General features: G+C 31.8%; 3 protein-coding genes across 4 annotated transcripts; 2 read left to right on the top strand and 1 right to left on the bottom strand.

Moving 5' to 3' along the window:
- Positions 1-5,143: 5,143 nt before the first annotated feature.
- On the bottom strand, positions 5,144-7,373 carry LOC108452166 (ethylene-responsive transcription factor TINY-like). Its single transcript, XM_017749927.2, has 2 exons — positions 7,133-7,373; positions 5,144-6,171 (listed from the first exon to the last, which is right to left on the bottom strand). Exon 2 carries the CDS (start codon positions 6,091-6,093, stop codon positions 5,377-5,379), a length of 717 nt encoding a protein of 238 aa, XP_017605416.2. The 5' UTR covers positions 6,094-6,171; positions 7,133-7,373; the 3' UTR covers positions 5,144-5,376.
- A 1,305-nt stretch (positions 7,374-8,678) lies between these two features.
- Positions 8,679-10,196, top strand: LOC108449976 (uncharacterized). Its single transcript, XM_017747380.2, has 4 exons — positions 8,679-8,846; positions 9,208-9,296; positions 9,433-9,530; positions 10,009-10,196. The coding sequence occupies exons 1-4, from the start codon at positions 8,837-8,839 to the stop codon at positions 10,100-10,102; spliced, it is 291 nt and encodes a 96-aa protein (XP_017602869.1). The 5' UTR covers positions 8,679-8,836; the 3' UTR covers positions 10,103-10,196.
- A 218-nt stretch (positions 10,197-10,414) lies between these two features.
- On the top strand, positions 10,415-16,709 carry LOC108449975 (uncharacterized). Of its 2 annotated transcripts, none has more exons than XM_017747379.2 (14): positions 10,415-10,929; positions 11,360-11,780; positions 12,073-12,164; positions 12,432-12,590; positions 12,807-13,143; positions 13,245-13,363; positions 13,448-13,520; positions 13,726-13,949; positions 14,040-14,096; positions 14,201-14,357; positions 15,321-15,443; positions 15,537-15,707; positions 16,271-16,330; positions 16,413-16,709. In XM_017747379.2, the coding sequence occupies exons 1-14, from the start codon at positions 10,883-10,885 to the stop codon at positions 16,527-16,529; spliced, it is 2,157 nt and encodes a 718-aa protein (XP_017602868.1). In that variant the 5' UTR covers positions 10,415-10,882; the 3' UTR covers positions 16,530-16,709. The 2 variants fall into 2 exon arrangements, with proteins under 2 accessions (XP_017602868.1, XP_017602867.1); XM_017747378.2 differs by having other exon boundaries at positions 10,418-10,929; positions 15,315-15,443.
- Positions 16,710-17,061: the final 352 nt, after the last annotated feature.

Here is a 17,061-nt window from a genome sequence, read left to right as displayed (position 1 = left end):
TTTTAATATATATAAATTGAATTAAAATTAAAATTTTATTTATATAATTGAATTAAAATAGAAATTTCATATGCATGTTAGGTTAAAACAAAACTGTTTTATGTCAAAGTTTGAAATATATTTTAAAATTTATCCCAAACAATAATTTATTCACTTGATCTATAAAACACTTGTAAAATTGTTCGTAATTCCTGCACTTTCTTTTATATTCAATGCACTAGATAAAATGTTGGACCATATAATTTTCAATTCTTAAAAAGAAACAACTACAACGTAGATCGATTTAATTATTTTAGGATAAATTATTAAAATAGTCACTTTTATTTACTTCAGGTTATATTTTAATTACTTATATTTAAAATGTTACGTTTTAGTTATTTACGTTGACGTGTTATAACATTTTAGTCATTGAGTCGTTAATTGCTATTAACGATGTAACAGTAAACTGACGTGGAACATCACTTCAAATAAAAAATTTAGGTAAAATTATACAATTGGTCGCCATATTTTTTTCATTTTCAGCAATTTAATATTTTATACGTTAATTGCTATGTTTTTCATTTGTTAAAACTAAAGGAGAGGAAGAAAAAAAAAGTTCAAAAAGACAAATATATAGGGATTAGTTTTAACAAATGGAAAACATAGAAAACTACATTAAAAAAGATGAAGGGAGGAAAACAAATGGAGAAACAAAAGAGAATGAAAAATAAAGAAAAAAAGAAGTTAAAATAACATAAAAGAAAAAAATTAAATTGATCAAAACAAAAAAGCATGGGGACCAATTGTATAATTTAACGTAAAATTTTTATTTGAAATGATAATTTAACGTGTTACGTCAACTTACTGTTACACCGTTAACGATAATTAATGACTCAGTGATTAAAATGTTACAACATATTAACGTAAGTGACTAAAACGTAACATTTCAAATATAAATAACTAAAATGTAATCTGAAGTAAATAAAAGTGATAATTTTGACAATTTACCCATTATTTTATCATCACTTGTTAACATAGAAGAATCATGCAAACTAGAATCAAAGCTCATTATTTATACACAACTTGTAAGTTGACGACTAAACAAATACGTATGTATTAAGTCAAGTCAAATGAAAACCAATATGGCATTTTTCTAAAAAAAACCTGAATTTTATTTAAATAATTTACATTACTATTTTATATATAATAAAATATTAAATTCGAAAATGTCAAAAATAAACTTTAATTTTATCCAAATAAATATTTAACTTGAATTTGTATCAAAGTAATTTGTTTATGAAACGAAAAGGTTTTATTTTTATGCGATTTAATTTATTTAAGGAAATAGCATAGTCCAAAAAGTTTTCATAATGTAACCAATAGTCTTTAAATTATTTATGAATTTTTTTCAACCAGATTAGGAAGAACGTGCAAATCTGCGAATTTTCTCTTATTAACTTGAAATATTTATAGGTTTTTATTGCAGGTTGTAAGGCTAGAATTGATGTGCTAGCGTCCTCGAGTCATTTCCAATAGAGCTGTAATTAACAAATAATCAAATTTCCCTAAAGAAAACGGCAAAGATGTGGAGAAGATGGTTGGTCAAAATCAAAATCCCTTAATTATCAACACTAACAATTGGGTTTCATTTATTTTAAAATTTCGAGAATATAAATTAATTAAAACATGCATCCATACCAATTAATTGACTTTCACTAATGGAATATGTTTTTTTTTTTTTTTGCAACAAAATATTTTAAAAATGTTGCTAAATATCTAAATTTAATTTTGTGCCCCAATTGATGACAACTATTAACTTATCGTACAAGCATTAATAAATATTATAAAGACTTTTTATCTACAAGCATTAGTGGTTTGGTTAGAAAATAACCAAAATTCACGAGTTTTTATAAGGATTTAACAAATAACTCTCGTAGAAAAACAACACAATTAAAAATAGTCAATCCTTAAACCAATTTTTGAAACATTTTCCTTTTCTATTAGATATATGATCAAACAATTTAACCTAACATTTGTCTTTGCTTCTAGCATTAGAAGTGGTGGAGTTATGCTCCATCTACAATTTCTTCTAGCTTTAAACACTGACAGCCTAGTAATCAAAATAATTACTTTAATAATTGCAATTAATTAAAGGAGCATTTCTTTTATGTTGGTATATTCTTTTTTATGTATTATGATTTTGTTTTTTATAAATTTTAGGGATAATATAAATTTGGGTCTCAATTTGGTAACTAGGTTCATTTCGGTATCTGTATTTTTTGGTCAACTTTGATTTTTTAATTTGACAACTAGATCCATTTTGGTCCCCAAACTTGAATTCTGTCAAGATTTGATGAGGTGTAACCGGTGTTATTGAAACAAGACCAAATCAGAAATACTAAAAACTAATTGATATAATGGTTTAAACAAAGGAGTTAAACCGATTGGCTTGGAAATCGTTTGAAATTGGTAAAAATAAAAAATAGAGAAAAAAAGTGACAATGAAACAGGTTGGTCCGATTTAATGAAAATTTCTTTTTTTTTTTCTTTTTAAATATTTTTATGAATTTTTAATTACTTGTTTCACTATTGTTGTTCTAGCTAGGAGTGAGCAAAACTTTATTTGATTTGAAAAAATAAAATAAAAATTGAATTTCGAGTTAATCAAATTGAGTTATTTAAATTATTCGAGTCAAATCAAATAACTTGATTTGAGTTTTGAGTTAAATTTCACAATTCAAATAACTCGAATAATAGATTAGTGTAAATACCTTTTTGGTCATTATCAACATTGAAAACAAATTTGGTCTCTCTCTCAACAAAAATTACAAAAAGAAATCAAAAATAATTTTTAAATTTATAAATAATTATAAAAATTTCAAAATTTATACTTTAAAAAATAAATAAAAGGTTATGATTCTAAAATTTTCTAAAATAATAATTTTGAAGACCTAATTAATGATTCAAATTTATCATACTCAAGTTTTTTTTTTTTTTGCTTTGAAAAATTTACAAATTATATGATTTCAAATTTATGTGCTTTAACATGAAATTAGTTATATTGTAACAATATTTTTATTTGGAATGTTTAATTTTTTTTAATTTAACTCAATTCAACTCGACTTGTTTAAAAAAAAAATCAAATTAAGTTAGGATGATAAAATAGGACTTATGAACTCGATTAACTTAAAATTTTTCCACTCAATTCAATCTAACGCTCACCCCTAGTTATAGTGATCGAACTGATTAAACTAGTTGAATTAGGAACTGACGTTAAACCTGTTCAAGCACTGACCAAATTATTAAAAAATTGAATGTGACACTTTTACCATTAAACATTTCTATTATTTTAAGTTCACCAATCAAAATGAATCCAATTATTAGGTTAAAATGTCAAAGTGAATAAAAAAAGATATTATAGTAAATTTAATTATCAAATTTAATGACTAAAAATATATTATTCCTAAGATTTAATACCTTATCTGGATGTTACGTATGTTTTTGTTTTTTTTTTTTTTGGTCAAGATTGGTGATTAAAATAAATACCGATTATTTCATTATTGTCACACAAGTTTGTATATACTCTTAGACCTAACGGTATAAATAACAACGACAAGTTTATCTTGCTTGTCAGTTGTTTATGTCTCATTAAATTTTAAGTTTCAAATTTAAAACTTGTCCCAAATTTAATCAAATTATATATTACTTTTAAAATTTTGAATTCCACTAAAGAAAAAATAGTTATGTAGATTAGTCCGTTTTCCCACTTAAAATCCACAAGCTAGAACCAAACAATTTTCTACCTAGAAATAAAGCAGTCACTTCAAAATTAGTTAATTTTCTCCTATTATTAGATAATCGTGAATAATTTTTAATTTTTACTGTGTAATCATGTCCAATCATAAAACCCATGTTTAAACAATTAAATTGCATAATCAGATCAAAACAAAAATAAACAAAATCAGAATAATTCTAAATTATAAAAAAAAAAAATTCATGCATGATGAAACTGAAAATTCACGTCTGACAATACAGAGTTTTAATCTTAGCCAACAATTTTTATTTCATAAACTTCACTGAAATTTAAGGAAAAAAAAAACATAAAATATCAATTCCAGTTGTGATATAATGACAAAAGATTTCATTGAAATTCTGATTAAGTGTGTATATAACAATGATTTCTTTCTGGAGAATGGAAATCCTAGTCACACATAAACAGTTAACTAGAAAGACAAAAACTCGTGTTTGGCCTATCAAACTGTTTTCCCAAAACAAAATGTCTCCACATTTCGACATCAAAAGGTAAAAAATTTTATCCTATTCGTTTGACATTATGTCTACATTTATCATCAAATTGTCACTCTCTCTCTCTCTCTCTCTCTCTCTCTCTCTCTCTCTTTTTTCTTCTTCAATAAATCTCCCTCCAACGGTCCATTTTATTGCGTATATGTCATATCTTTCAATTTATTCTTTATCAAAATTCAAATGTCTTCAACGGTACATTTTATTCCATTATCAAGCCAATTCGCTATAGCATAAAAAAATTAATTCTATATGAATATGAAATTTAGCTTTAATTAAAAAGTGACATCATCTTAAGTTCGAATGCACCTACAATTTCTCAGTGTCTTCTAACAACAGCTTCTTTTTCTAACATATCTAATTTGATTAGGTTCACAAAAGTCAAAGGTGACTTGAGATGACGAAAATGACCATACGGGTGATTCCAACGAATCAAAGGGTATCAAGAATTTAAAATTCCCAGGCATACAGAGATCTGATCTTTGTTATTTTATTTTATAATAAAATTCTTTAGTTATAATAAGTAAATAATAAGTTTGGGTATTTCTAATAAACAATCTCAACATTAACCTATCCTGTTAATTTTAGTCTTATTAACTGCAAAATCATTTTAAACCGTAGTGCTGTTAGTATTGGAAGTTTAACCATAGAAGCTAAACGATGAATTGTTTTACTCATCTTAAAATTTAAGTTTATCAACTAAAATTTTTATATAAGAAATTATGATAATTCACATTGTATGTGAATGTGAAGATGATTTGAGAAAGCTTGTCTAGTAAAGAAGACAACCATTTAATTCTAGTTCCTCAAAAGTTCTATGAAAAAGCTAATACAACAACCACAAATTGTTATATCCAAAAACTTTAATTAAAAAAAAAAAACCCTCATCAATTTCTTCGAGATGTATACAATATTTATATATTTTGGACAGAAATGAGAAAACCTAGCTATGGTTTGGTTTGTGTGATTCTATATATTACAAAAACATGGAAAGCGACAAGTGACCAGTTAGCAAAAATAGGCAAACAAATCGAATAATTCCCCCTAGAAAATTACAGTAACCCTAATAAAGAAAAACAGTGAAAAGGTAGTAAATTATTCCCACAGGAAAGTAGTTTCAAAGCTGGCCGCTGTTAAATTCTCAGTAACCCATTTCTGATCATAAAATCCTCCATAAAAATCTTGTGGTGGATAAACCCACCCATCGACCGAGTCAAGGAGTATGAACTCGTTCTGCGAGTCAAACAACGAGTCGAAGTTCCCTTCTATGTTAGGTAACTGAACAATTTCACTGAGCTCCTCAGGTTCATCCGAGGCATTTGACTCTGACAAGGATGAAGATTCAGATACCAAAGATGATGACGAAGGAGATGACGACAGCGCGTTGAAGTTGACCATTGACGCAGCTTTAACAGCGGCAGCTCGAATGTCACGGGGCAGTAATGAAACGGGTCGAGGAAGAAACTCCGTAAGGTCGGGGAAGTTGAGAATGGCAGAGTCACCTTTGATGCTCAAAGCAGCAACATCGTGAGCACGAGCAGCCATTTCTGGGGTAGGGAAAGTGCCAAGCCAAATGCGAGATTTCTTGCGAGGTTCACGGATTTCAGACACCCATTTGCCCCAACTCCTCATTCTAACTCCCCTGTAACTTGGGTGCTTGCTGCTTGTGTCCCTACCTCTCTTACCATTGAGTTTCCTGGACAAGACAGTTTCCGAAGAAGATGATGTTGGGGATGATGAATTGGAGTTATTAGCATTGTTGCTGCTCCAGCTTTCAGCTTCTGATGATGAAGAATGGTTTGGCTTTGTCATTTGTTTTTAAAGAGTGTGAGCCCAAGTTTTGTTGATTTCCAAGGCGCACGATTAAGGCAAGGGAAAAGTGAAAGCCTTCTATGGAATATATAGAGAGAAAATAGGGAATAGAAGGTTTATTTATTGCAAAATAGAAAAAAAAGAAAGATTAAAAAAAGACGCTCCTTTCCAATGTGACCCTTAACCTTACCTACCATTATTTGATTAATCACAAAAGCTAGCAAACAAAATAGAAGGAAAAATGAACAAAACTTTAGCTTAATGAGAAGAGCAATTTCATTTTATGTAAAAAAAAGTATAGATAAATTTTTAATTTAAAATTTTTAATTATAATATCTTAAAAGAAGATGCAAGAAAAAAATTACATAAGAAAATTTGAGTGGAGATACTCATATACTGATGTTGTATTTTAATTTTATCCATTGTTGTATTAGGCGTGGGGCCAACGGGAGAATGGGTCGGCTCTCTGAGCTAGACTCAGCATAGCCATGGTGAAAGGTAGTGGATAGTACACGTCTATACAAATCCAATTGTTGCTGCTGCAACGTTTCAATTTGCCTCATAAAGTCATTTGTTCCCTTTTGGGAACCCTTTTTTCGGGGGTTTATTCACTTTGTGTCTTTAGTCTTTTACCATACCTTCTTTAGCCTATTCAAAACCACATATCATTATGAACAAACAAACCAAAAATAGCCACATCATGATAACTTCAATCATCGCCGCTGTTCTAAATTACTCATGGAGAACCTCAACGCTTGATCTATTACCGGGAGGAGGTCATGTTCATCTTGATATTTATATAGTTATTTAAGATGGCTATGTAAATCAATTGAATTTCACCTTAAAAGTAGCAAATGCTATATCAAATGGGATAAGAGAAAGACAATGACAAGAGTTAAAACTCAAATTTCAGCTTTTTTAGAAACATAGATTGTTTTTGTTTTGTGTAAACCATGATAAGAAAAGATTCCATGTTTCTTTTTTCGTTTTAAATAATAATTAAGATTAAAATACGAAGAACTTATTATGCAATTATTACCTCTGGGTGATAGCAAGAAGTTTCCGCACTGATTTCATCACAACGCATGTTGGCGAAAAAACAACTCAGAGATTTTGTTTATGGGACCCCTTTCACCTCAGATTTAATTGGATTCATATTTCCATCACAACACACAACAAATCAATGATATTTTTTTTCTCAAAATCCCACCTTTTTTTTTTTCAATTTTTATTCTTGATTTCTCAATTATTTGACTCCTATCTCTATCTATCCCATACATAAATTATAATTTTGTCTCACAATTCTTATACACACATGGGTTTGTACAAATATAGAAATGTTTTCATGTATTAAATAATACAAATTCGTTATTTTGAACATAAAAAACGCAAATGTTTGTTAAATTCTAAAATTAATTGAATTTTGTGTTGGACTAACCAACTGTTTTTAATTAATTTTAACAGTCCCACAAATTCATTTGTGTGGTTAGTATTTCACTTTCTCATAATATTTCACCTATATTTCCTTATTGTTTTACGTTTAAATGGTATCAAATCAAATGATTAAAAACAATAACCAATATTTAATTAGCTATATCAGATCTTATTAGTGCATATTCCATATAATTATATGATCCTATTTCTATGTAATAACAGTTTCGTATCCCGTGGCTCATATTATTTGGATTGATGTTGACATAACAGCTTCTCGATTGAGGTCAGAATAAAATGATTATTGTTATTTTATTTTGTTAATCAATATTCTGTATCACATGAGCTTAATGAAATTTCTGGCAGGTGAGGTTTTAGACAAAGTCCAAATATTTTGACAAGTACTTGCAAATGGTTCATAACTTTGAGCTCCAACTTTTAGACCAATCTATAAAATAGATAAAAAGAGAAATCATTTTCACCAGTGTTTTCAAATTTTACAAATGTGTTTAAAAAATATTCCTACATTTTAATTTTTTATTTAAGAAAAAAAAATATAAACAATAAATGTCTTGTAGTGGTTAACAAACTTTCTCGCCAAGTAAATCTTTGTTTATCATTTAAAAAAGAAAGTAACAACTATTTTTTAATCCCTAACTAACAATTTAAGGTAGAATGGATTAGGTAATAATACGATTTACATAGATTAAATATGTATCTCGTTGACCTGCTTGCTTGGTTATTATTATTATTATTGGATACAACTTTTGGTTGGTTATTAAAAACATTGCTTTATAGAAATAAAATTCTTAATTCTCCACATTTATTAATATTTCTTTTTATTATCAGATGACTTGGTCACACTACAAGATAATGGCCCTTTTTTTTTTTTTTGTTTTCAATGATGGCGGTATGCCTTTTCCAAATCTAGTTTATTTATCTAATTATAGATTTCATAATTAACATAATATATTCAACAAATTTATACTTGTATGGTTGACATAAAAACAACACTTAACAGACCATGTTGGGTTTTCATATGTTCCATTTTTAGCGTTTAAAATACTAAATAATTGGGCCTTTTTTATGAACGACAGCCCATTATTTAAGGTTAATTTACATGTTAAGAATGGGCCTCTTTGGTAGGCCTGAGTCTGAGCTAAGCTTCTTCAGTAAATCTCAATTGTCAAATAAAAACTCTGAATCTAAAAGTTGCCATTTTTAAAACCAGAGTCTATTGGGAGAATTGCAGATTGGCTGGCACTGGAAGAGCTGAAGACGTAGGCAAATCAGCGATCAAACACATTGTAAAATGAGTGCAGGTAATTCCATAACATGGAAATTAACTTCCTTTTTTTGTCTCTTTTTTCTTTTCCTTCTTATGATAGAATTTTGTTTCTTTGTTAATCAATCTCTTGAAAATTTTCAGCTTGCCAGTATAGTCCTTAAATATATCGTGTTCACATGCTTTTAAAAAGTTTCCAAATCCAATCCCTTTGAAGCTTAGGGAAGAAAATTGCCTTTTGTTTATGTTATTCTTCAGAAAACTTCATTTTCTTTAGTCTAGTTTAAATTGCTGGTTAGGTGTTCGATAAATGTCCTCTGAGGATACTAGTTCTTTTGTAGTTTTCCCAAATTGTATAGCCTTGTTTTTAAAACAATGAGTTCACCCATTTGGAATAGGAGGTGCATTTGGTGGGAATAGAGGGCTGAGACCAGTGCCACCCGAGAAGGGCATCTTCCCTTTGGATCATTTGCATGAGTGTGACTTGGTAAGCAATCTTGCTTTTCATTCTTGGAGCTCTTTAAAAGAAGTACTAGTATTTTCTTGAAACAAGATTTTCTAATTGAGGTCTTGAGTTGTGTTTGTAACTTCAATGTTACTAACCTTTTTTCTAATTCCTTTAGGAGAAGAAAGAGTACCTCAGTTGCCTTAAAACTTCTGGTCATAAATCAGAAAAATGTAGGCAATTCTCCAAGAAATACTTGCAGTGTCGAATGGAAAAGTGAGCCTCAATTGCCTTCAATTTTCTTACTGCAAGAAATAATTTTTTTTTTTAAAAAAATTTCTTTCAGAAAATTTTGATCTATTTGTTCAGAATCCTACTTTGCTGGTTCGATTGAATCATCTTCTGTTGTAGTTCCAGTCCCTGTATCTGCTAAAAATATCATATCATAACATTTTATGCATGCAAGACACAACCCCGCAAAAGATCAGATTTAGTAATCTAATATGAGAAAAAAGTTTTTGTTGAATGTTTTGAACAGAAATTTGTAAAGATATTTCATGAGTACTCAGTGATTATGGTGGATGAAATTAGTTAATCCTTGATCTGAAATCCCGTGCTAATCCACACTCTAGGCATTAAAATTTTCATACTGTAAACTAAGTCGCAATATATGTGTGTGTTTTGTATGTTTGTATATAATATGTGCATTTATAAGTACGAGTTAAAATGGAAAAATGTTTGTTCTTTTTCACAGGAACTTGATGGCAAAGCAGGACTTGTCGGAACTTGGATTTGGGAAGTCATCGGAGATGGAAGCATCAGTCGGAAAAGAACATTCAGAAAAATGATATATTAATGCGAATTGCTAATCATCTCACATCTCAACAATAACTGATCAAAGATTTATTGCACTAAGTTTTTTCCCCCTTGGGCTCATAGGAATTTTCCTTTGTTTAGGTGGCATATTCCTTTACAAATTGACAAAAATTATAAATTAAAATATATATTATAATATTTTTAAATATACAAAATTTAATATCGGTTCATTCAACCAACTTAGTTATTAATTTTAGATACTAAAAAATCAATGGAGATAACCGACTGAAATAAACCAAAAGGAATGAATTACAATCCCTTTTTTCATATAAATTTATTATTTTCATTGAGCTTCTGGATTCAATTAATCTGATCGAAGATGAATATCCAGAGAGAAATTGTTTAATACGATGCATGCAATAACCAACAAATCCTGGGTTAAAGAGATCAATTAGGATTTCTTTTCTAAATAATGGAGAATGATATTAAAGTAGTAAGTTGACTGAGCGGACTGTTTCAAGTTGAAATGATTTCTAAATTTCCGGGTTAAATCAAATTTAAATTCATGTTATCTTTTTCTAACACAAAATTATCTGTCATTAAAAAAAAAGAAAAAGAAAAGGCTGGCGAGAGACAAAACCAAGGACAGGCAACAAGAACATCTACCTGTAATTAAAAAAACAACAAACTAATATTATAAACCGTGTACTTACCTACTTACCTCGATGCTTTCGCTGCCCAAAGTTCTATTTCTTATCATTTTAAATGACTAACACCCCTTTTGCCTTTTTCTTCTTTGTTGCTTCCATTCCATGGCTTCCCATTTGTTTCTTCAACTGCCCCATTTCTCCTATTACACGTAAGTTTCTATTTTTTTTCTTCTCCCTTATCCACGTCTTCAATGTTTTACTCCTGCAAACGGGTTCAAGAATACCCAAAAAAAAAAAAAAATCTTGGTTTTTTTGTTTGTTGCCTTTGGCTGTATCAAATTCATAGTAATCTTTAATTGGTTGCATTTGCTATTTTCTTTTCATCTGATTCAAAGGCACTCATTTTTATTTGATTTTTTTTGGTTATATGAAGTTGTGTTGACTTTGTTTGGGACTTAGAACCCAGTAATGTACTGTAAATTGCTCATCTGATTCATGTAATATTCATTTTGGATCAGTTCATTAGTACTCTTTGAAAACCGAAAAGGCTAAATGAATCAAAATGGAAGCTGGGGGAAGCAATTTAGTATTTAATGGATTTGTTGGTTTGAGGAGTTGAACATATTTTATCTGTCACAGACAAACTTTTCGATCCTCTTATGGATGGGATTGGAAGCCTAGTTCAAGTACATTCCACTGCTCAAACCTCCACCCAAGGCTGCGGGGGAGTCATTTCACTGCAAAGAAGAGCAACTTACTTGGATTATGGTTTGCTGGTTATACTTCTTCAAAGGCTATACTTCTAGGTGCATTATCATCTGTGTCTTCTTCGCCCCCTTGTGATCCCTCTGATACTGGCAATGAGGCTCTTTTACTTGAGGCTGATTCTCCTGCAACCGAATTCAATAGGGTGAATTGTCTTCTTTGGGTATTACATGAATCTGCCAGAAGCTTTTCCCTTTCAGTTGAGTCACTTGAATTGGATGGAACCAGTGCTGAGCTTGCAATGGCTTGGAATGGAAAGGACGTGCATCGATGGCATAAACGTATCGCTCATCAGGTATATGCTTAAAAGCCCCAAATAAATTAAAGCAAATTAGGAGCTTGTGCATTTTTAGAAAATATTCTACTAATAGTACATTTAAGGTATTGGGATTCATGTTGTTGGGAACTACTTATATAGACAGGTTAAACATATGGTGCAAGCTCATAGTATTTTGTTTGTTGTTAGTTCCTTGAACTATCACATGGTCCATAGATACTTTTGTTGAATTGAGATAGGACATTCTTTTTTGAATTACTAAAGGAAATGAGATATTGGAGAAGAATCATTGACTAATATGATTCTTCAGGTAGCTGTTTATGCTATGTTGAAAACCATAATCGAAGTGGAGATTTTGCTCTCTCAAGAACGTCATAACAATCCATCCCCAGTTAGAAAGATGTAAGTTTTTGCGGCAGCTCTTTTAATTTCTATTATCGGTGTCATTTATGATGATACAAAAGATCTAAAACTCCAAAAACCAACTCCTTTTGTTTTCAAAGATTTCATGCTGTTAGATTACACTCGGTTTTTGTGCTAATACCTGCAGAAAACTCCCCAAGAATTCTCTGACTCTGGTCAAGTCTACTCTCTTGTCTCCTTCTCAAGAATGCTTGGTGATTATTGGTGCTTAGCAGCTCTAACATTTTGTTTTGCCATTTGCTTCAGTTTGACGACAGAGACAGATTCATTAGAGGAATTCATTGAAAGTCAGTTGAAACTGAGACATCCAGAATTGGTAGAATGGTTCAGAGTGGTGGAACTTCCACGGATGGCAGAATTTTTCAATCCATTGTTAAAGAAATGGTCTACGGAGTATGCAGGAAGGTTTGCTCAAAAAACTCCTTTGCTTTCAACTAAAAGTTTTTATTTCACTCTAGGATTATTGACACCCTCCCTAGTTAACAACTCTGTCCCTATGGTAACTGTGAATGAGATTCGTATGTTTATTTCTGCAAACATGCTAGGAATTTCACCTTTGGAGAAATTCACCGATTATTCTGTAACTTATGGTTTAACCTAGCTAAACACAAGAATATTCAGTGGCGTTGCAGGAATTATTGTGGCTATAAGCTGCTGTGCTGCTGTAGAGAAATTGTGCTCTGAACATATCTCTTGTCCCTTGTCTAAAATATTAGTAGGCGATGCTATAGCAGAGCTTATGGATCTTTCACATGGTATTGTTTCGGTCGACAAATTACATAAGTTAGCTACTGAGGCAGGATTTGAAACTCATTTCCTGTCACATTTTGGAGCAAAGGTTCTGTCTGGCAAGAAGAGTGATGATCTAGAATTTTGGATAGGGTTGGCTCAGAGAAAACTCTCAGTAGCTTTCACCAAAGAAACCACAATTCCTGGCAAACTGGCATTTAATAGCAAGGTTTGTCTCATGATTTCCATGTCATGTATGAATATTTCCCTGGCTTCATGGTTTACGTTGTTAAGCAGTTACATAAATATTTGGATTTAAAATTTTGTCAGGTTCAAGCAGATAGCTTGGCTACGTTAGGACTTTTTGCATATCTAGGAAGGCAGACTAGATTGTTTTTGTCGCAACTGCGCATAAACGATCTTGATGAGCTGGTGAAGGACTTCCTGAGGTAAAATGTGTTTGATTTCATTGACTCCAGATAAATGCAACTGACCATTGAAATATGCCATAAGAGTTAGTGCTTTGGGTGCAGCTACTTGGAGTGTGGCATCCTTTTCATTTACCCAGAATTCTCTTCCATATCAGTTTACCAATTCTTCATGGAGGTTAGTTTATTATGCCTTTATGTTGAAAATGCCTAAAACAAGCCATTTGATTACCCATTGAGCTTGGCAAGAATTCTTGCATTTTATTCTTACCCCTCTATTCCTGGATTAGGACATCACATCGAACTGTAGAGTCAATCTCAATCTGACATTTTTCCAACCCTTGAATCCAGAACTAACCCGAAGGCTAACATTATACGTACAGGTAGTAACTGATGAAATTGGATGGCTTGATTTTTATGATACAATTTCTTGCACAAGGTATTCTGAAAAAGGAAGGTCCAAGCAGCACACAATACAAGCAGAGAAAGAAATCATATTATCAAAAGTTTTTACTGTTTGCTATGATGTGTTTTCTGGGTTTGCTCACTTCAGCCGCTCAGCTCAGCAGCCCTTAGATTCTCAGTTGTTAGCATTCTTGCTCCAGAGGTAGTCAATAATATTTCTCCCGTAATATTTTAACTCATCCTTTTTTTTAGTAAATTGGAATTTAAAGATATGGTTATCTGAAATTTTCAGCCAAAAGCTGTTATGTATATGTCTGGAAGATTACTGGGCTGCTTACGATAGATCAGGGTATGTTGGTTGTTTCATATGGCATTCCCATGGTGTTCTCCACAGTTGAATGAACTTTGTACTAAAAGAACACATTATTGAGCTAATATTGAATTCTCTAGCAGGGAACCATTAAAGATTACAAACTCGAGTGACTCTAAGGACGGATCATCTACAGGAGCTATTGGCTGTGGCACAACCCGATTTTCAGAGGTCTTGGAAGCACTGACAACAGAAGAACCTCAAATTGATGAATTTAGACATTTGTGTCTGATAAAAAGGGTATGGATTCTAAATTCAGATATGCAATGTTATGTCATTTCCTCTCACTATAAATTCCATTGGCAAACTTGCTGTAGATTTGAAGGAAAAAACAATAATAATGGTGAAATCCTGTATGACTGTAAGTAGGATGAATACAGTTCAAGCAATGTTATTTGACTAGGAATTTAACAATCTCATGAGGATACACCTTCCTCGTACTGGAAATAATTAAGAGAGGAAACTGTGATAGATGGAGTGACTACTAAAGTGCTTCAAGTTTGTACTTTGATCAAATACCAGTCAGGGAAAAAGTCTTCAAAAGTTGCAAGGCCTTTGTATTTTGCATGTGAAACATAATGATTGGCCGAAACCACAATTTATGAAAGGGCATTACCCTAGAAAGCATCAAAAGAGAGGTCCTTTTCTAGAAACCATTTGCTGCAATGATATTGGGAAAAACCAGACATGATCATATAAACAATGATGATGACAGTACCAGCTAACCAACGAAGTTGAGTTCAAAGGTGGAAGTATAAGTAGACCGCCGGTAGGACCAGGGTTGTCTTGTTGATGATGATAAAGGTACTAAAGAATGTGTATGTCATCGAATTTAGTGTAAGGGTAGGGGTATAAAAGTGATTCAGATGAGCAATGTGGTGATGCCTAGTCTCAACTGTCAAGGTCTCTTACAGTTTTCCCATCTGCAAGCCTGATATGCCTTCTATTATACAACCTTCTCTAACAAAAAAGAATATTAACACCCACCAGGAAACTTCATTTACTGATGCAAAACTGATATGCAGTCCTGAAGCCAACAATAACACTGAACAAATTAACATTATTTAGTCACTGTTTTGGCAGGTAACTTTCTGAGATTGTGAAAATCAAATGCAAAATCTTAACAGCTTAATCATACACTCAGACATGTGGACAACTGTTACCACTGCTTTACAGTTTTCTTTTTACTATTGACAGCTGCAGCTCTTCGGTTCAGCCGGGAAAGATATGGTATCCTTTGAGGAGGGAACTAGCATCTCCAAGTCAAGCTCCCTGAATGAAAGTTTAATTAGAAAATACTGCATCAAATTGATTGCTTCAAGTAGGGTAGGGCCAATAACCCCGCATCTTGTCGCTGATCAGATTCATACTAGGTCTTATACTTTGAGCACTGATGATAAAACAACGAAAATTTTGCAGGATGTATGTTTGGGAACTCAATTGCTATTTGTCGACATCACAGTTTCCCTTGAGCTACTCGCAAAGCAATTGCGTGGACAGAAGGTCACAGCCAGAGAAAGAAGGAAGTTAAAAAGAACACTGAATGACATTGCTACACTTATCCCTGTTACAATTCTAATGCTTCTTCCTGTAAGCAGTTTAACCCCTCTCTATAACCAACACTTTCATCATCAGAGGTTGACTTGCTATGATAAAACCCCATCATTAAATTCATTGATTAGGTCTATTAGTTTCCCTTGATGGTGAAAGAGGAGAACCAAATGAAATACGTCATCATAATGCTTTTTCGGATGAGCATTCATCCGTTACTATCCTTTCTGAAATGTCTCATTAACTTCATTTCATTATGCTTAGTTTAGTTGGCAGCCATGTTTTGGTTCCTAGAATGCAGTCCATCTAGGAAGCAACCCCCATAAGTGAACCATTATATGCAATATATCTAAAGGCCTGCCCGTGGCTACTTGGAGATTAGGCAGCATGCTTGTTGGTGTATCCTGTGATCCCTACTTGTTTTGCATGAGCACTCTTACGCATGCATACTACCCACATTGCAAACACATATACCTGTGTCTAATCCATGCCCGTATCCCGACATTCACCCTTGAAGCTGAATAACATAACTCGGTAGTGTTACCCTGCTTCAATTCAAGTTAGCTTATATATTCTTTCTTTTTCCCTAATCTTATTACCAGGTATCAGCTGTAGGCCATGCAGCAATGTTAGCAGCGATCAACAAGTACATACCATCTTTGGTAAGGACTTCATTGTTGTCCCCCCTTCTCTTTTGCTAACAACAGTTGTGCTAAATCATTTTTTCATTTACTGCTTAACAAGATTCCATCACCATATTCGTCTGAGCGTTTGGACACTGCGAAGCAACTCAAAAGAACCAAGAAGATGGATGTTACATCGTGGAGCAACCTCCAAGACCCTAACTCTAAAACACCTTAATTGAAATCTTTTCTTCTCGGGCTCCGCCACTAAATCCCCTTTGGACATTTGATTATACTGACATGACATTGAGATCACAATTTGTACTTGTACATACACATTGATGTGTAGATATGCTAAGAAGCGAATATTACTTCGGATGAAATAGTTATCCCGATTTTTCAATTTTCTTTTACACAATTATTCGATGTTTTGAATCTATGTGCAATTCATATTTGTCATTATTTTACTCATTAAATATTTGTTTTACTCGTACTCAAACATGATTATTATACAATGTATTTCTTTAAATATATAACTTTTAATTCAATATATCTTCATCAAATATATACTCATATTGGATGACTTATCCAAGCATACATAATAAAGATATAACTTTCAAATATTTACTAATATCCTATACAAGATTTATCCCGGCGTACATAATGTACTCATTTCCAGTTCCTTTTTTTTTTTGGAAAAATGTAAGAACCTACTTGGAGAATATTCGCAATAGCTGAGAGCATTTAATTTAGGAAATTCAATGATCGTG

Source organism: Gossypium arboreum, chromosome 5 (assembly GCF_025698485.1).
Source record: "Gossypium arboreum isolate Shixiya-1 chromosome 5, ASM2569848v2, whole genome shotgun sequence".
NCBI lineage: Eukaryota > Viridiplantae > Streptophyta > Magnoliopsida > Malvales > Malvaceae > Gossypium > Gossypium arboreum.
Note: the sequence above shows the minus strand (reverse complement) of the source record. Positions and strands in the feature narration are given on the sequence as shown.

Excerpts from the sequence above, each read along its gene's own strand:
- LOC108449975 (XM_017747378.2), top strand. The coding sequence starts at position 10,883 with ATGGCTTCCCATTTGTTTCTTCAACTGCCCCATTTCTCCTATTACAC. Across the intron at positions 11,781-12,072 it reads ATAAACGTATCGCTCATCAG|GTAGCTGTTTATGCTATGTT; the intron begins GTATATGCTTAA and ends ATGATTCTTCAG. Across the intron at positions 12,165-12,431 it reads CCATCCCCAGTTAGAAAGAT|TTTGACGACAGAGACAGATT; the intron begins GTAAGTTTTTGC and ends CATTTGCTTCAG.
- LOC108449976 (XM_017747380.2), top strand. Across the intron at positions 9,297-9,432 it reads ATTTGCATGAGTGTGACTTG|GAGAAGAAAGAGTACCTCAG; the intron begins GTAAGCAATCTT and ends TAATTCCTTTAG. Across the intron at positions 9,531-10,008 it reads TTGCAGTGTCGAATGGAAAA|GAACTTGATGGCAAAGCAGG; the intron begins GTGAGCCTCAAT and ends TCTTTTTCACAG.
- LOC108452166 (XM_017749927.2), bottom strand. The coding sequence starts at position 6,093 with ATGACAAAGCCAAACCATTCTTCATCATCAGAAGCTGAAAGCTGGAGC.